The 21,122-nt window shown below is 39.9% G+C and overlaps 1 protein-coding gene across 2 annotated transcripts in view; it reads right to left on the minus strand.

Moving 5' to 3' along the window:
* Positions 1–21,122, minus strand: part of agbl4 (AGBL carboxypeptidase 4) — a 350,713-nt gene that overhangs the window by 292,539 nt on the left and 37,052 nt on the right. For both annotated transcript variants that reach the window (XM_076879895.1, XM_076879894.1), the window contains one exon: positions 17,993–18,117. Coding sequence is in view for 1 of the 2 variants with exons in the window: in XM_076879894.1 (XP_076736009.1) it covers positions 17,993–18,117 (125 nt within the window). In the remaining variant the exon portion in view is untranslated. Of the gene's footprint in view, positions 1–17,992; positions 18,118–21,122 lie in introns of those variants that run through there.

Consider the following 21,122-nt stretch of genomic DNA (forward strand, 5'->3'; position numbering starts at 1 on the left):
GCTTCTTATCTTCAACCTCAAAGTTTTAAACATATGTCGTTCTAACAGGACAGTCACAGTGATCCACCCCCCCCGAGTTGATTTGGTCCACGCCCTGTTACAGTAGGTGAAAACTAAATCCATGCCAGCTAACAGTGCCAGAACACAGTGGATAACACAAAATCTGTAGACAGGCTTTCCATAGCCAGCGATCAAACATCTTTGCTGTCACTGACAAAATGAGAAGTCAAAATAAATATCTTGTGTGTGGGCTCAAAAAAAACTTTAAATTCCACGTTCTGGCTGACAAAATATGGTGTCAAATCTAAAAGACAAAAAAGGGCTAGGCGCCAAAATGAAAACATCCCATCCTATCGCTCACTATCAGTGAGCAATGGGGGCTGGTGTTATTCTAATAGGACTGTAATTAAAGCTTCCATCTCATCTCACTTGTGCGCACTCTGTCTGAAAACACATGCACACAAGCACACACTCGCGCAGACATGCAGGGAATCACAAAAATGCTTTGTTCCTCCCGCCCACTTCAAGTCCATCAAGGGGTGTGCATGTGTGTATACGTGTGTGTGTTTGGGAGGGGGGGTTAAAATCATTCTTAATTACACATTTGTCACATGAAAAGCATTCTGCCTACTTTGTATGAGCTCTAGCAGTCTGATTAATTCAGCTATCCTCACATTCCAACTGCTCATTATACACCAAACTTCCACTCTTCACTGTCTTTTTTTAATCTATGTCTTCCCCCATTTCATTTTCTTCCTTCATTCCTTTGGTTCTTGACATTTTTCAGGCTCTTCATTTTAGTGTACTGATGTATGCTTGCCAGATCCAGTAGCCACAGAGGCAAGCTTCTCCTTGGGGACTCAGGGTTTGACAGCACACATAGCCTGTCAGTGTTCACTGCTGGCTAATGATGATAGGACAATTAGAGTGGAGAGGAACAATCGGTTTCTTGCCATTTATGTAGCTCTCCAGCTATCATCTTCTATACAAACGTCCCTGATGTATTAGAAAGAATCAAATTTCTCATATAAAATCTTTACATACTGAGTTTTGGCTGGATCTACTCTGAAGCGACACACTGGCTGGCCACTTTATTAGGTTCGGCTTTCTCATACCAATTTTGTCTTAATTCTTTGTGGCGCAGATCTAAGAAGGAACTGGAAACGATCCTCAGAGAGTTTGGTTCATAACAGTATCACGCAGTTGCTGCAGATTAGTCAGCTCCACATCCAATCTACCCTTACACAACATGCCAAAGGTGCTCTGCTGGATTGAGATCTGGTGACCTTTGAGGATACTTGAGAACAGTGAACTCATTGTCATATTCAAGATACCAAACTAAGATCATGCTGGAAGTAGCAATCAGAAGATGGGTTGGGCTGTGGCATTTAAATGATGCTCATTTGGTACTAAAATAAACCCCACACACCATTACACTACCACGAATGGATCCATGCTTTTGTGTTGTTTACACCAATTCTGACCCTACCATCTGAATGTCCCAGGAGAAATCAAGACTCATCACACCAGGCAATGTTTTTTCCAATCTTGTTTACTGATTTTCATGAGCCTGTGCAAATGGTAACATCGGTTTCATGTTCTTATCTGACAATAGAAGAATCTGTTGTGGTCGTCCAGCAGCTTCAAGGTCCGATGTTGTTGTGAGATGTTTGTCTGCATAGCTAGCTTGTAATGAGTGGTTAAAGTAAAGTCAAATTTTATTTAGAAACAGTAAATAGACATGTCTTATTCACACAAGTACTTTTATTATGTCTAAATGCTTTCTATCCAACACTCACACTCTGATGAAACTCAGTCTTTAGCATGTAGGGACTGAAACACCAACCGATCTGATTTCGATTGGTTGATGACTTACTCTGCCTCCTCAGCCACAGCCACGCCTTTATTATGAAAGGCCGCATACAAATTTTACAAAGTGCTTTACAACAAGTTTTTAGCTGCTTTTTAAAAAACAGATCACCAAGTCCACAGATCTCGGTCTCAAAGGGAGAGAGTCCCAGACGCTTGGAAGAACTCTGTCGCCCTTAGTTCTCAACCTTGTATGATGTATTGCCAGCAGGCCCTGATCACATGACCTCAGGGACCTGCTGCTCATTTGAGTTACTGCTGCCTTCCTATCAGCTCAAAGCAGTCTGGCCATTCTCCTCTGACCTCTGATTCAACAAGGCATTTTCACCCCGCTGCTGCTCACTGGACATTTTCTGTTTTTCAGGTCATTCTCTGTAAACCCTAAACATGGTTGTGTGGAAAAATCTCAGCAGTTCAAAACACACATACACCAGCTCACCTCGCACAAACAACCATACTACATTCAAAAGTCACTTAAATCAACTCTCTTCCTTCATTTGAATTTTAGCAGGTCATACTGACCACAACTGCATTCCAACATGTTCTGACTTGCTAAAATGTGATTGGTTGATCAGATATATGCGCCTAAAGAGCAGTTGAACTAATAAAGTGAGTGCAAGTTTAAAAATGAATAATAAAATGTTAATGGTAACAGTGCCCCCATAAGATACACTATACCCATTCTTACAGAAGCGCATTTGTGAGGTTAGACACTGATGCTGATATCTATATACTAGGGGTGCAACGATACTCGTATCGATATTGAACCGTTCGATACAGTGCTTTCGGTTCGGTACGCATATTTATCGAACAATACAACATTTTTAATTTATTTGAACAACTTTCCTTCTGACGATGCTGTCTGTGTTGAGCGCTCAGTGGATCTGCGTTCGACAGTGCAGCCTAGGCGGAGTATGCGAACGCAGATTCACTGAGCGCAGGGCAAACTAGCGAGACAGAAGTTAAGCTCTCCTTGCAACATGGCAAAGTGAACCTCCCCCACCCTAATTCAGATGTGGCGTTTGGAACTATTTTGGTTTTCATGTGAAGTATGACCCTGAAGGTAAGCGCGTCATGGACAAAAGTAAAACAGTATGTTGGATGTGCCAGGCAATGCTCAATTACATTGGTGGGAACTAGTGCGTTAGCGCAGTTAGCTCGTTAACGTGTTGGCCGTCCACCCCCAGGCACGGGGCGATCCGCAGTAGCTCGTTAACTTGCCGTGTTGTGGCGTTAATGTCATTTCAACGAGATTAACGCTAACAGCACGAGTGGGAACACAACGAATATGACTGCACATTTACTCCGACATCATCCTAGTGCAAAGACAAGTGGAAGCAGACAAAAACAACAAGCACGCATGCTACAAACTTTACCCGAGTCATTTAGACAGCCGTTAGCACAGGATTCTCCTTATGGGGACCTGATATGTTTAATGTGCTGCTGAGAATATAGCCCAGAAGAAGCGTATAGTATAGCTTTTATTTTGGAAAGAGCCATTTCTCTGTAATAAACTCTCTTTTCCAAAGATGAGTGATTCCTCAATCAGATATATTTATCTTTTTTATTACTTTGTTGTTTCAGCAACATTAAATTTAAAAACTGTACTTTTGAGTTAAAATATATATTTATAATTTTAATAAATGACAAATTAAAAAGGCATGAACATTTTTTTTGTATCGAAAAAATATCGAACTGTGACACCAAAGTATCGAACCGAACCGAACCGTGAATTTTGTGTATCGTTGCACCCTTACTATATACATATAATTTGTCTTCCTCTTGGGGTTGTGTCCCATTTTGCATTGCATGGTGAGCAACAACAGCCCGCTGATTAGCAGTGCCGCCTCACAGCAAGAAGATTCTGGGCTCAAATCTGCTGGCTGTCTGAGGAGTTTGGAGTTTGGAGAGAAACCGAGAAGAAAGATGTCCTCCACTTTTCAACCAAAAGATTTGACATAAAAGGAATTCACTTTCGAGACATCTTTTGATGAAACTTTCATCAGACAACTTTTCACCTTTCCCTGTTTAAGCAAATATCAACTTTGCTAGATGCAAAGCTGTCTTTTCAACATCTTTTCACAGAGCTTTTGCTGGGTGGGAAGACACCAATTAGTTGGTTATTTCTTACTAATCTGTGCAAATTAGTGTTCAATGTAGAGTCTTTTACTGACACTTTGACAAAGAATTTATACTTGCATGTGAAAATGCAGTTAAATCCCTCTCACGAGGAAAGGTCATGGTTTTAACTATATTTATTTTAGCAATACCACCACAATCCATGTTGACCATGAGCATTGTGGTGTAAAAGAAAGTCTAGCCCTACTTTTGTTGTGAAACATTGTTCATCTGTTTGAGCTATTTTCATCCTTTGTGAGCTTACAGGAAAGCAGAGGTCCACTACATCCCAGGAGATGCTAAAACGCAGCATCACAAAGACAAACAACATCTGTTTACTCTCAAAACACTCTGTAGCAGAGCTGCTGCCATGGTGGAGATATCACACATGCAGGCTGAACAAAGCAGTGAGGTGTCTGTATCACACAGTGATTGCCAATCTAAATCGTGTTTTACAGAGAGGCCCTATAAGGTTTGCTTTGCTTAGAATCTATGAAAGTGACGGTCCTTTGTGAGAGTAGAGCCAAGCTTTGCAACTTGAGGATGCTTGCTGTTGGACAAAAGTTCTGACCATAAAATTTCTTTTGCTGAAAAGGTGGAAGAAGAAGAGAGTCCGGGTGTGTGAGAGAAACACTGATGTTTATTTAGAACCTGGCAGATTTCAAATGAATGTAGTTATTGTAGCTCCCCAGGTTATGATAATTTTACACTCATCACCTCCTGATTTCTTAGTGTTCTGCACAGTTGTCAGGCGTGCATATTTCAGAGCAACAAATGTTATTATTAGACAAAGATAAAAAATCAAATCATCATTTAAAATTGATTTTTTTGTGATCTGAAACGTAAGTTTCGCAAATATGCAAAAAACTAAGAAATCAGAAAGCGAGCTTGTTTCAGAAAACAAAAAACATCACATAAACCAACATATGAATGCTGCCTCAAGCTCTCCGGAAGGTCCCTGAGGCCTGAACGAAGCAAGAAACAAAGGACAAAAGACAAAACTGATTTTTACCGGCTTCATATCAAACATCAGTTTTGCTGAACGCGTTAAGAACTTGACAGCACACATTTTGGAGGTGGTAGAGAAGGAAAAGACCAAATCCATAAGACCTTACACTCTTTTATACTTTCTTGATCCTAAAATATCCATGATATGAAAAGTAAACAACTAATCTTGAAAAAAATATTTTTACTTTTCACTCCTGCAGAAAGCTCCTGATAGTTGCTCTGATAAATTGTTTGTTTCTTTGAGAGATTCCTGAATGAAAGTACCTATAGCTAGTTTGACACTAACAACTACAACAGCCACATTTTTTTGGAAATGCACCAGTGTGAAATAAACGCATTGCATCACAGAGAATACCCTGACAGTCTCTTGCAGTTAAATACATGAAATACAACTGTGTGTGTTTTTGTTGATGTGCCCACCCATAGCAGGTTACCACCACTGACACATGAAAGATTCATAGCAGATGTGACCAAAGCATCTCAGAACAGGAAGTTGTAATCCCTGGAGGCTCTGACACACACACACACACACACACACACACACACACACACACACACACACACACACACTCACACACACACACACACACACACAAACACACACAGACAGTGCCTACCAGACTGAATAATCACTGTTTTGTTTTATTGACATTTGGCTTGTAAATACATACCTGCAGACTCCTAAGAGGGACAGAACAAAAACACACATTTGAGACCTCAGTCTTGATTTACAGAGTTGCACAATGTTGACAACATCTACCCCAAGGTGCTGGCAAGAGACAGAATTCTTCATGAGCCACTGGCTATCACACATACACATGGAAACACAGGCACTATACCCCTGTTCTCAGGAAACACATTATATCTTTCTATATCAGTGTATTAGTGACTAAGTATGCATGCTCTTGCCACTAGAGAGACCATAAATGTCTTTCCTCAAAGCTTGCTCTTTGGGTGAGCAAGCAACATGCAGCTAGCTAGCTAACCCAGTGTCACTGACAGTGGGTTGGAGTAAATTAGTGCAACTAGTCTGACCTAACCACATGGGGTGTGAGAGCAGTCTGAGTATCTGTCCTCCAAATTCTGCAGCATTACCTGTCTCTCTCACTCACATTTTTGTCTTCTAGCTACACAAAAACAAGAAGGTGAGATAAACTAATATAACCCCCCCCCCCCCCCCCCCCCCCCCCCCAGAAAGAAATAGAGAAAGATAAAAACCCTCTCTTTTAACCTCTATTTTACAATTTTGCAAAGACTCACAGTGCAACTGCATAATAACCAAGGCACCCCATCCACCCATGGGTAACTACTTGACAACCAACGACAAGACTGAACAAGACACTGACTGTGATGCACTTTACTCTGTAGTCACAAATCAACATTTAGGGGGTGGTCCTGAAGAAGCTCCGTTACACATGGTAATAATGCATCGGTTTAATTAAGAAGCTTGCTGATTTGCTTTCCTTACTTAAGATCGCTATACCTTCGTTGTCTGATAAGGACCATCACAGGAGGTAAAGAAGTCAAATTAGTAGGGTGTCTGTTTGCATTAATAAAAACACTGATGTTTAACACGAGTGCACTGCTAACATATTTAACTTTTTATTTGTATCATTTTATCTTATGTAGTGAAAAATATCATACTAAATTCCAAAGAAATCCAAAGGCTGAGTATCTTCTCCAACATTCTCAGCTCTTCGGATCCCTTTCACTGTAACATTCACACATACGTCGCTTTTGCCAAGGATGTATTTGTCCACTGTAGTGGGTCTAACATTATGCAGTTGTTTTGTATGTACTAATCTAGTCTTACTGTTGATTTAATAACATGAGCACTAATTCGAGCCAGCAGCATTAAAATCAAATCAGTTAAATGATTCGGCCTAGCTAAGGATGAGGAATGAAATTTTCATGCGATGGCAGAACAGTCAGTTGTTGTTAATGCTGACTAAAGACAGCAACCGTGTTGTGCTGTATTCTATATTAAATAAGGGAAATAAGTTTATAAACTGCTGTACATCGAAAATAAACATCTTAAACTATTATTCCAGATTAACAACAGAGACACAAATAAGCTAGCAAGCAGGGAGAGAAAGATAAAGATATAGCTTGATACAGCACGTGTTTAATGGGTTTAAGCCCATCAATCCCAGGTCAATATTTATTCTTATTAAAATTTTAGCAGAAATTGAAGTGGATGATGTAGAAATGTAACGAAAGCTGAAGCTCTGATCGTTCCAGTTATGTGGTGTGTCACTCACTGTGCAGTACACTGAAATGGGCCTTCATCTTGCTTGCTTAAACGATAGCTACTATGATGCTGTAAGCACACCAATAGTGTGTGACAACTGATGCTAACCTGACAGCAATATAGATTATATTCTCTGCTCAAAGCCTATTATTCTTATATCATTCAGGTACATCAATCACGTTTATGAAACTTATAAACAAAATATTTTGTGGAGAAGTGGTTGCTCCCTGTGAACTTGTAATCTTATTAGAGGTTGGTGTTTTGGGCAAAAGATCAAAAGAGGTTAAATCAAAATCCACAATCTCGAATCACAATCCTCCCCAAAGATTTCTGTAAGCTCAAAATCGTATGACTAGCTGTGGATGTGGCTGCCTAGATACAAAATCAATCACTTCAGCCTAAAGGTCCATTTCACTTAGGCTGGTCCTTGACAGGATCGGCTGGATTCCATTCTTCTGTGATGAAAGGCTCTGGTTATTAAAAAAAACGTAGCACAACAGCTAAACAAGTCACTTTTACTTGTAAAAATGTATTGTTTGTTCAATCTCTTTGCCTCAGTCACACAATCACACCTGGTTGCTCAGGAAAAACAGTTGGCAAATGGTTGCTGGTGGTTTCTACCTGTCACAAAGAGCGCACTGCATAAAAACAACTGTAGCACCGTCCTGGTGGCAGCCTGTTGCAGCAGCTCTCTATGTTTGTCACGTTTTTTTTCCCTTCTATTTATATCTCTATTTCCACACTTCATTTTTATACAGCTGCTTTGTTGTCTGTTGTAGGTATGCTGCTATGACAACTCAATTTGGATTTTCATTAATTTTGATTAATAAAATTTCTGTCATCTGATTCTGAGTGTTTGCAGACAAGTTGGCATCTTCCATGCAAACTATCGATCTGTTTGAGACCAGTGCAATTACAAAGCGTTTTTTTCGCGCAGTAACATATACCTCTTTGTATCCAATTTCACCTAGCAACTGCAAGCAACCTCCAGCCAGGTACCACTCACCAGACAGTTGCGGACACACAGTGTGCATACAGAGAGGAAGATCCTGGTGATGGATGGATTGATGGATGGATGGATGGATGGATGGATGGATGGATGGATGGATGGATGGATGGATGGATGGATGGATGGATGGTGGAGACAAAGAATACTAATGCAATGCACAACATTGCAGGCACTCTCATCAGATGGTGCATATTAGAATAGTAACTCGTCAGCAGCATCCCGAAACAATAAAACAGCAGTCGACAGACAGCTTAGCCCATCAGTACACTGTTAAATTACAGCCATCAGCACCCCCCTCCCCCTCTGGATCTAAACTCTCATCTCTAGCACCAGGAGAACAATCTGCAGAGTAATTAGCCTCCACCAACAGACAGTTACAGAGAGAAGGAGGACGTTTGGCTTGATTAAATTATTAAACCACAAACAAAAAACAAAAGCAGCATCAAAGAGGCACTGCGGCTCTCCTTCAAAGCTCCTCGCTGTTCCCTAAATACAGAATACAGAGAACGTCTTCTCCCAAGCCACTAGTTGGCATAATTAGCTAAATGTGTGCGTTTGTGCACAGGTGTGTGTTAGTGTGTATGTGTTTGCTGTGATTGGACCCATTCCTCCAACTGCTATCTAAAATAACCAAGCGGTTAACGACAACACGATGCCAGGGACCCTCCTACCGCCACCCCTCCCCCACAGCAACAGACGCACACATCACACACGTCTACACACGTACACATTAAACAATACTCTAATTACAACATTTATAACTCCCTCTTGCCTCGCAAGTCTCCCCAACCCCCAACCCGCAAATCTGTGAATCTGGAATTGAATTTAGCCCAAGTTGAGGGCTGCGCTGGCATGAAAAGACTATTTGATTAGAACGGCAGTTGTTTCATTTGTGGTGCAGCAGATTGCAGAGCCTCTCTATCCGGTGTGCAATCTGTATTCATTACTCGGTGTAAAAGGATGATCCATGTCCTGACACCAGGCTCATCATTTCATGCAGATGCACAGCAGCTCCACAAGGCCCTTACTGAGTCCCCATAAAATGCCTCCTGCTGAAACCTCGACAACGATCCTCTCGCTTACTTTCCATCTCTTCCCTCTTTTCCTCTTTTCTCAATTCAGGCTTATTATCTTTCTCTGATTACTTCTTGGACTGAGATGAGCAAAGCTGGGATGAATAGAGGATTGGTTGGCAAGTTTTATATTTACAAAAACTTTGCTAATATTTACAGTAAATAGCACTGTGTTGGAAACTGCCACCGATTTGCATAAATGAGCAGTATAAAATCAATAAACACTGCAAATTTATACAAAAGTGGAATGCAATTACTTTTCAGAACATTGCATTTAACTGTGCCAATATAGCAGGTAAAGAAAAAAAAGTTCATATATTAACAACATTATTACAAGCCCCTCCAGAAGCAGTTTACAGCATCTCACTGCTCTCATTTCTCGTTCTGTTCCTTCCATGCCTTCCCCTTTTGCTTTTAATTCCATGCTGTGCTTTGCAACATTTTCTCTCCATTCAAGGACTGCAAAGACCTGCTGGCTCCCTGCTGCAACAAGCCTCTAAGTCGAACCTTTCGAAACACAGGCAGCATTTTAAACTGCACCATATCTGTGCTCTTTATTTAGCGGGTGTACATACATGGGTACACGCAAATGGGTGTATATGTACTGTTGGTGGTTAATTTATTCAGTCCTTTAGTATATACATCTTAATGCGTTCACCTCATTTAAACAGGCTGTGTGAACCAGAGGCAGTAGGAGACATGTATATTGCAATCATGGCAAGAGAAACTACTCCAGGGAGCATAGAGATATTTTTTTTACCGTTTTTATTTATTCTGTATTGTGGTGAGTTAAATGTAGTTTCACTGTCCATATAGTGAAGAACTGCAGTTTTAGATTATGACCCATGCTAGATATCTGCTAGGCTTCATCTCAACTAATTCAGTAAAGCCTAGCAGTCACTCAGGCCCATCAACACGTAGTAATGCAAACACTAAACCCTAATACAATTTAAACACCTTACTTATGACATTTTCTCCCCTTTATACATGTAACATAGAGTGAGATATTAGTTATTAACAAACCTTTTTTTTTTAACCAGGCTATAAAGCTTCAAGGCTTCACATGGCAATTCAAAGAAGCTGCGGATCCACCTGCTGCAAATAAAATACCAAAAACACATTTTTGGCAGCATCTCACACTGTTGTAATCCTGGGTTGGCCAACTGATGATTATCCTGATGAATCACCCCATCTACAAATTCCCCTATGCCACTAAAATAGCTGACAAACATGAAAACTGAGGTTTTCCAAAAAATATTACGTTTACTGCCATTAATTAATATATTTTTGAAAGGAAGCCCTAAATGAGTAGGCTCACAGTTGAAACGGAAGTATTGGGCACATAAATCCAGTAATCCAGTTTTTAAAGGTTTTTTTTAAGTCTTTGGAAACTATGAGCTAAGAGCAATGCATAAGTCTCTGCTGTTTGAATAAAGAGAATCTAAACGCCTAATAAAAAAATGTGTCTGCTTTATTTCAAAACATGCCCTTAAGCTTTGTACCTCCTTTTTAAAGTGAATCAAGCTAAAAAATAAGGCAATGAATTTTGATAAGGAACCTTGCGTCAGCAGAGATAACCCAGGGAAAACTCATTTTGCTATCAGGAAGACAATTTGAAAATTCATTTTCTGCTGTTGTCATATCCTTTTGTCCATGTCATTATGAAGTGATCTGGGGAGCATCAGCTTTGACAATAAGGAAGCATGCCTTAACAGAAAAAGGTCGCTCACAAAACCCTACACTCTCTGACACAAACGTCTGATGCCTTGCATGTCTTTCAAAACCACACAAGTCTTTCCATAACTTCCTTATTGGGTGTGAAAGTAGGATCCTAAACTTTCTAGGCCCATGTGATGTGTTTGAAGTGAAATAATCCCTTTGGCAGAGTCAAATAGAAGCCAATGTCTCTCCTTTGGAGAATGTAAAGAGGAGAAGCTTAAAAATGAACTTTCAAAGAAGAGGACCACAACCACAAGACGCATGCCTATCTACCTAGTGCCATATGCTGCAAAAAGAAAAGGCAATGCAAAGGCATACAAATGAAGGGGGGAAAAAGACAAGCAGACCTGTTGACAAGCAGCGTTTGGAAGTTTAATCCTACGGCTGTGTATCCACCAAACCCTCCCATAAACAGACCCAAAGTGGTCCTGCCACAAGAAGCTGCCACCAACCAGCTGTCTGCAGTGCATGCTCATGGACACGCTACGCCAGCAGCGATTAGCCCATGTTCGTCCGATGTGCTCACCAGAGACCTGTCTATGCCCTTGTTCCACTGTCACTGCTGAAGGACATCACAACTTAGACATGACAGTGGGGAGATGCAAGAACTGCAGAGAATGAGACAGAAGCAGAATAGACATGGGAGCTGGAGGGTCCCTGAACACCTCTGCAAACCTGAGAAGACAGGGGGAAGCACAGGTGAAGTTCAATGTGTTCATCAACACAGAAATTGCAGCGACAGGCCTAAAGCAGGACACTGTCAGCAGCTGATGGAGGAGCGAGCGTCGTTAAAAAATCTATTATCCAGACTGGCACTGATGTTATAAACAACAACCAGCAGCTGACTTTACAGAACTATTACTTCTCAGAAATACACCACTCCTAATGCTGCTTCTGTTTCTTCTGTATGGGAAATAATAATAATGATTTAAAAAAACAATTAAAGTTCATCATATCCATTAGCCTGCCGGTGTCTACTCTCTCCTTACATTCTAGTGTTTCTCTTTCATTCCTTCTACTTGAGTCTTAAAGAGGCCATATTATGCTCCTCAGGGTTTTCCTTCGTGTAGGTTTTGTTGGGAGTCTGGGCTTTTCTACTCTTAACACATTTTCATATTGTTAGTCTGCCATTTTTACTTACTTGCCTGAGCTGCTGCTAAATCTAAAATATCTCAGCCAAGAGCACAGCACATCAAATGTTTTTCAAGCTCACTAAAGCCTGCAGCTCTACTCCAGCAAGAAAGGACACAGCACCGGTCCAACAGTGAGGTGAATGTTAATTTAATGTTCATATTTTATGTTTGACAATAGTAAAAAAAAAATCCCTGACTTGTGGAAAGGAAATGCTCTTTTCAGAACCACTGGAGTTCATTCACAAAAAGAAACTTTCACCTCACAGAGATTGAGAGATGCTGGTCAGTTTGTGTGGCTTTTAGTTTGGATCTGAACTAGCTTATACGAGGGCAATCCCAAAAGTAAGGTCTCCTGTTGTTTTAGAAATACAAACAACTGTTTATTTTCCATAATATTTACACCATTTTAAAGCTTGAAGACTTATCTATTTTCCTACATAATCACCATTTAGGTTGGTGCATTTTTGTAGACGCTGTGGCAGTTTTACAATGCCCATGTCATAGCCGCTTGCTGCTGTCGCAGAATCGCCTTCCGGACGAGTGCTCCAGCGTCTTACCATATGACAAAAAAGCTAAGAGACATAGCAACATAACGAATGCCATAGCTTACTCTCTTGCTAAAGACATGCTACTAATAAACACGGTCGACAATGAAGGATTCAAGCAGCTAATTAAAGTAATGGATCCTCATTACCAACTCCTTGGACATAAACATTTCTCTCAGACAGCGCTTCCAAAGCAATATTAAATAAGTTAAGTCAATTTTGTCTCTTCTACTGTAAAATAAACTAAGATTTATTTTTAGAATTAATATTTTGTTTCTAAGTGGAACTGACACTTTAGTAGTCTGTTTTGTTTGTTCTATTTTGAAACTTAAATGCTTTAGCGGCTACCTTTTGTGTAGTTAGTAATATTTGCCTTTATTTTGCTTAAACTGAAGCCTCATTTTAAGTACATCTACCCTGTTGAACTTATTATGGGAAATAAATATTTAAATCAAAACAAGCAGCTGATTATTTCACATTTTACTTGTGAGCAACGGCACATTTAAATCTTACAAATATAGTTATTTGGCTTATATCGTGATATATATCGTTATCGCCTGAAATGAAAAAAGCATATCGTGATATGAAAAAATCTTATATCGACCAGCTCTACTTCAAGCTTTAAAATGATGTAAATATCATGGAAAATAAGCGGTTGTTTGTATTTCTAAAACAATAGGAGGCCTTACTTTTGGGATTGCCCTCGTACGACAACATAGCTACATAACAAATCAAGTTATCACTGGAACAACAACTTTTATGATCAGTAAAATAGCTTATACACCAGTCAAAGTGAAAACACAAGCAATGTATCCAGGAGGAGGTCCTTAAAGTGAGACTTTGAACAAGGACTTCTGAACCACTGAAGAAATTTTCAATAATGTAAGCTTATTAATAAAATACAGTACAGCAGGGACAGAAACGTAGCACTGGTAAATAAGCATTAGCGAAACAAAGTCATTAATGGCGTGGTGAGAGTTTTAACATCCTATTTAACTTTTTACTTCTCCCGTGACAAATTGCATAACATCACTAATTTGAACAGGTGAGCATTGTCTGAAAAAGTAAAGTAATGATGGCTCTTTGGGGAGTCTATATAACACATGGCCTATTCTTCTTCTGTTCATCCTCTTTCCTGATTATGGAGAGTAACTGCTCTACACTGTGCTTTCCTGGGACAAGTGAGGCTTACAAATCACCCCTGCAGCAGTTGGAGGAGTTGAAGGCGCTCGGTGCAAGGTTTTACTGCCTGTCTTCTATGAATGGCTCCCTTAAGGCTCCTATGATAATAGCTCACAGCCGTGCCCTTCACGGAACCTGACATCAAGTACACCCCTACAGCTGAATGGGAAAGCATATCAACTTAGTCAATGGAGTTTCATATCAACTCACCCACTGGTTTCTGATGGTAACATAGGCAGAAACTGGAATGAAATCGTGGTAGCTAGAAGTTACATATCAGGTAGAAATTCACTCAGTATGAAACTTTTTTCAAAGGTCCTATCTCACTGGCTTCTTGCAATTTTTACTTGAAGAAGACTCCATACATCAGACAACTTTGATTTTAACTCAGTTTACTTAATTCTATATGTATTGTATAATTTCTTTTCTCCTTTTCCCCCTTACTTGCTTATTATTAGTGAAAACAAAGACAGCAGTTACTAGTCTCTGATCTTGTATGTTAAAGTAAATTAAATTTCATTTTAGAATAAGGGTAAGGTTAAAGCCTCTTTTGTGGGTGCTCATTTTAATATAAGCAGGAAATTAAAACTTAATTTAAATCACATGAAGCTTTCATACAGGTCATAGTAAGTAAGGGCTCGTGTCGTTTCATGTGTTTCAGTAATACACAAACTTTGTACTTTTTGCTTTGAGAAGAAAACAATTTTTGTGCACCTCTCCTGAAAAATTAACACCGCTTCAAACAGTCACATGGCCCACTCATTGCCACCAACATAACCAGAATTGGTCTTAACTTTCAGAGGTAAGTGAGTGGTTCGATAACCACACAAAAAGGAAGGACATACAAAAAAAGAGACATTCATCCATCCGGCCATCCATCATAACCGGTGCTACGGTGAAGCCAATTTCCACAAAGCTGCTAAGCTGATTGAGGCAGACCAAATCTGTTTCACCAGCTTACATTCCTTCAAAATGGCCATCTCACTTCCAATATCACGGGCTTTTACTGTTCCCCATTCCCTTGGCTCAGGCTGAGAGTTAGCAAGGCTTAGCTGGATGAAACACTCCAACAGCCCAGTTCTTCCCTGGAACCCACTGATATCTCTATAGCACAGCCTCTCCCCCATACTATAGCTGCACTTAGCTGGTTTATTTACTCATGCTATTATTCTTTCTCTATTAAATTTCTCAGCTTTATTTTTTTTTTGCTTCATGTCACAACAATATTGCAATCATTAGTATATAAAGTAAAGATTTATGTGAATTCTGATGATTCCAGGCACACAGACACAATCTAATCACACTGCCTGTGTATACATATGCACACTCTGACAAAATGCACAGGCAGCACTTAACCACAACACCTTCCACTGGAGTAGATTAAATTCACACAAGACCTTTTTTGAAGAAGGAAATTGGACAGATAAGAAACCGTTTTTTAATGAAAAAACGCTTTTGAGGGGGTCTATAAAGAAAGATCGAGCAGGGAGGTGCAATAGGGATAGATGTTCACCTGTTTTTGTCACCTCTGTGCCTGCTGCATGCATGCACCACAATATACAGCATATTATTATCTATGATATTTATAAATCTCCAGTCATTACAGTGTCACATTTCCCTTCCCTGTCCCTTTCTCTCTGTCACTGTCTCACACATTTTCTGTCATTTGGCCACAACAGCAAATATCCTATTGGCCCAGGCTGCAGGTGCTGGTCTATCTGGTCCTGGGATCGATCCGGCTCCAAGCCGAGGTCTCCCATTCATCTCAGTGCCATAAAATGTGATTAGTGCTGACTACAGCACTGCGGGGAGATGGGCTGATAGGCCTGATAGCCTCAGATAGACTGGGCTGGACAAGCTACAGGAAGACAGCAGCACGCTGTGGATCCCTCCTTGCCATTCTCTATGTTTTACTTTCCTTTTTTCCTTCCATTGTCACTTTACATTTGCTTTTTCCTCACTATCGTTTTGCCAGTCTCTTTGCTTCTTTCTATCTAATCAACTCTGTCTTTATATCTAGCTGTCTCCAGACTGTCTGTTTCTTTACTTTATCTCATTTTTTTCTACACCTGACAAGTACTGCTGTGCTGTGCACAAATTACACTGCAGCAGTCAAACTTGAATGCCAATATTGTCAGTTTTTCCTTCTTTTTATTCTGCAATGTTATATTCAAATGATACAACAAGCCTTCATCCCCTTAAGCCACACACGGTGCACACACACGTGGTGTATCTCTTTGCCATGTGACCACGTCTGTCAGCCAATCACCAGCTCCAAGCTTGCCAGCGGCAGGAAGTTTGGAGGCTGTGACAAGAAGTGAGGTAGTAAATTGAACATTACCTCTACCACTAGCTCTGAGGGGGGAAAAGTTTCAACTTTCAAATGAAAAATGAAGTATGTAAGATTCAGGGAAGTATTGCGACAGATTACGCTGCACATGTTTAGGTGTGGACAAATGATAGAATATGACATATAATTGTGGATGGAAACTGATAAGAATTTAGCATTTCAGACTGCATTATCAATATCACCTATCAATTCAGTTCCTTATCGATTCTCATTGGTCTCTCATTCGCTCGGCTTTGAGAGTCACCGCCATCACTAAGCAGCATATCAAAGACATTACATCTGTGTAAACTAACTGCATGCTGTATGGTCAAATGTTTCTGAATGCTGGAGGTATTTTCCCTCTTTGTTGTGATCAGTGTAATGTGTAATGTATTACACATATTACACAGAATACTTTTTTTAAAAGTAATGCAGTACTTTACTCAATTACTCCCAGGGGAAAGTAATTTGTTATACTATTACACTGTAAACCTGCAGTCTACAGCCCCACACACCACCACAAATCCCTATCCTAATAAGAGTACATATATGATCTTAATCTTAGTATTTAGGTAGGAACAAAAAGCCGCCAGCGCCAAGCAAAGGTGAAATCCGGCCCACAAAGACTTTAAAGGGATCGCCACAGCAATTCTACTTTAGAAACATGAACAAGTAGAATCGAGGCTGCAGCTTCATCACTGCCTTTGTTACCTGTTAAAGTTTAGGGTCTGGCTGCTGGGCCGGTCAGCATTCACTCAACTATTAGGAACCCTCCCTCGTGCTTTACTCTCGCGCTGCTCCGTGTGGCAAATCGAGCGCACCTCTCTGCATTTCGAACACGTGTCACAACAATTAAGAGGACCCGAGGGAAGCTCGGAAAGCTAAGCAGAAGTTATTTGGAGAGGAGAGTGACTGCCGTTGGTTGAAAAGAGAGGTAAAAAAAAACTTCAGTGGTGTGGAAACATAATGGGTTCGCGGAGTCAGACATAGATCAAGTAGACATAGTGTGTAAACTTTGCTACAGTGTCGTAGCTGCACCACAGAGCAACACTGCAAAGTTCACTAAACATAGATGTTTACATTTTTCATTTATTTTTTATATTGCAAACATTTGCACTGTTATCAGTATTTGCACACTATTTTATATTATTTTTTGACAATCTTTAAAGTCATTATCCAATACATTGTTATTGTTAAATAAATATCGCCAAATAATCGAGATCTCAATTTCAGTGAAAATAATCGTGATTATCATTTTTGCCATAATCGAGCAGCCCTAGATATATGTAATATTAAAGTAAGAAGAGAAGTTGATAGTGATGCAAACATTGCTGTAAGTTTATAGTTGTTTGAGTATACACCTAAAAAAAAAATCTACATTAACCCTTTCATGCATGATTTATGACAACCTCAATCAGGATTTTTTTCCTCATATATTTATTCATCTTTAGGCATAAAAAAAGATTTTTGAACTTTTTTTTAAAAACGTGTACTATTTAAAGAGTTTTTTACAGGTGGACAACACACGTTTTGACAGTATGGAGTGGCACATCAGTGTCCAATATGTGCAAGTATACCATCAACACTGACACAAATACAAGAAAACAGCCTTTGAATAGCTGTCCACTATAATGACCACTATGTGTGAAAGGGATAAGTTAGATAGCACTGTCTATTCTAAATTAATTAATAAGTGAAGACGTGGGTACATACAGAGACAGCCAGCAAACACACTAAAAGGCCAAAGCACGCTAACCTGTGTCTCTCGGACATTCTCCACAGTGAAGTTAAACCACACTCTGAATCGGGGGTTGCAGGTGTCAGGCCGGATGAAGAGATCAAATTCAAACTCACTGATGTAGTCAACACGACCCAGGTTCCCTGAGGGGAAGAAAAAAACAACTTAGATTGGCATGTTGTAGAACTGATCAGTGATTCGCTTCTTCAGTATTGCTAAATCCTCTCAGTCGATATACACAAAACTTTACAGAAAGACAGGCAGGCAATCCCAAGACAAGATAATGCTGTAGAACAGCTCCTTTTAAATCTAAGACGTGCTTTTAAAGACACGTGTTCACATTAAATGTCATGCAGACACACAGGCCAACCTGTTTTATTAACAGCCACCCAAATATGCATATTATCAAGGTTTCCTATTCCTCAGTGAATTTATGGCAGCACAATAGCAACACTGACCATCATATATTGACGTTCTATTTTTTCTGCTACTGTACAATAGCAGAGTGAGTGAAATCTTTTCTCAGTGTAGAGCTGCTTGAAACATGCACAGCATCTGGATCAAAGAAGTGATCAATTGTGGAAGGAAGGAGTGTCGTAGGCTCTTCTTGTGCTGAGAAAACAGCTGGCTCTGTATCATAAACACCTCGGCAACAATTTTTACAAAACTGATGCACTGAAATTGACAATCACAAGTAGGGCTGGGCCATATCATACCGTTCACGGTAATACCGGTATAATGTTGGGCAACGATAAGAAAATGAAATATCGCGATAGAATATGGGTAAAATGTGCATGTGCAGTGCCTTTGTTTTCATATATATGGCCTAAAAAGCATGGCGGCGACGGAGAATGAGAAGGGCGAATTGTTGAATGAAACAGATGAACCAGAACTGGTTTGTAAAAATGCTGCAACTTCAATGGTGTGGAACTGGTTTAGCTTTTGTCTGTCAGATACACAACAAAGCACTATTTTTGGTAGGGCATGCTAGCGGGCCGTCGTTATTACCGTGTTTTTTGGAAAATACGGCACACTTAAAATCAATCCTTTTTTCTGAAAATCGACAGTGCCCCTTATAATCCCGTGTGCCTTATGTATGAATTCTGGTTGTGTTTACTGACCTCGAAACGATTTTATGTGGTACACGGCGCTCAGCAATCTGTCAAATGTGTTAGTACGACTTTGCTAAGCTATGAACCCGCACCGCTTGATGGATTGTCGGAGCATTACGGCTATCGTTGGCAGGAGCCTCGCGGAGTGAAACGTACTGTGCTTCAACATAATATTACCGTATTGTGTGTGTATAACCTCTTTTTAAGTTTTGTGGATATTAAACATGGTTATGCTGAGGATATGTTGGCCAGTTTCCACTGGAAATGCCTTTCGGTTAAACTGTCAGCAAGGAATTTGCATTTGCACTGTTAAGTTTTTATATAACTAATGCACATAAAAAACAGCTGCTTGTTTACGTGAAAATACGTTGATGGGTTTTTTTGCACTAACAAAGTTGTAGAGTTGTAAAGTATTTTGTCTAGTGTCAATTATATTGTCCGTTATCGCAAATTTTCAAATGTATATCGTGATAAATATCTTTGGTCATATCACCCTGCTCTAATCACAAGGTAGTCTATGGTCTTAACAAAACCCTCTCAGCATCAGAGACTCAACAGCAGCTATACTATGACGTAACTATGAGTTAATGTTAGAGTACAGATGAATTATGAAATCAACTGCTTGTTCATCTGGTTAAGTTTAATTCTGAATGTTTCTTATGAAAGTTCTCTCTCTCTCCTGCTGAATAAAAGTAAATATCACTGGAATCCACTCTGCCTGACAAAGCAGCAGGTCGGACTACGCTCCGTATTTTTCTGCAACCAAACCAACTTAATGCTCAAGTAGAATTACTCTCAGACATTTACTGCCATAGGTATGAGAAACAGAAAGACCACAGGGTGTTCAAGCAATCCATATTTGACACACAATATACTATTCACAGCAAAATTAATAAGAATAAAATACATCCATATGATCAGTGAAATATAATTAATCCACTGGGAAATATGTTCCATATTCCAATTCTCACAGCTGTCTTTAAGCTGGGTGGGTAGTAGCTGATTATAAGACAGGCTTTCTAAATATAGGGCTCATGTTTCTATTCTAATTCATATCTGCACACATTAATTGGAAACCCTTATGCACAAATTATTGGCTGCCAGTGTAAAAGCTAAAAAAAGAGCTAAAAGTCTGTTAGTCTTCTCAATAATAATAATGACTATATAACAGTTTATTCTTAACTCAATAAATGTGACCAATCATCTCTGTGATTTTAAGTATTAGAATGTAGTGCAGCATACGAGCAACAGCTGATCAAGTTTGTTGGGAACGTGTCCCGACCACTAGGCTCCACCTCCCTCGCAGCTTTATTTCAGGGCGTTGGGGTACTGCTGACCACCTGGTGGCAGGTAGTACCAAAGCAGCAGCACGCACACACTGACACAGCAGATTATAGACAGATGGGCTAACTACCACACTGTCAAAGCAGATCCCTCTCCTTCTGCCATCGGACAGCTAATCCACCAGTCAGCTTGTGACACACACACACATGCATACAGAGACCACACACCCACTTTGCTCTGCTCCACTGAAACTATACACAGACGTGCCATCATTAAGTTATATAGGACTGCAGAAAATCACCAGGTGCACTGACAAATAAACATTAATGCTTCCTCTGAAACTTTGTTTCGTGATGGGGGAAAAAAAGTGACTTTTTGGGATACAATTCATTTGATTCTGTTCTCCATTTATGGTGCGTCTCATTACACTAGGTCTTTGTTTTAGGCCTTTATGTTCAGCCTCATTGGCTCTCATGACCTATAGTCAACGAGGCAAGTATTTTTAAGTTATGTCTGATGACACAAGATGTGCGGCAAAAAGAATCAGTGAAGAAAGGGAAGTGAAAGTGAATGCAGCATTCCTGTAATAGCAAAATTGAGCACAAGCAAAACATTCGCTCATGTCACAGCTATAAATGTAAAGTTTTATTTCAATTCATACAGCACATAATGGAAATGCACAAGCAGTAAGAAGCAAACTGCCTGGTGTTATTGTGAAACAATAAGCTGATGACTGATTTGTATTTACATTT

The sequence above is a fragment of the Maylandia zebra genome, linkage group LG23 (genome assembly GCF_041146795.1).
Source record: "Maylandia zebra isolate NMK-2024a linkage group LG23, Mzebra_GT3a, whole genome shotgun sequence".
Taxonomy (NCBI): domain Eukaryota; kingdom Metazoa; phylum Chordata; class Actinopteri; order Cichliformes; family Cichlidae; genus Maylandia; species Maylandia zebra.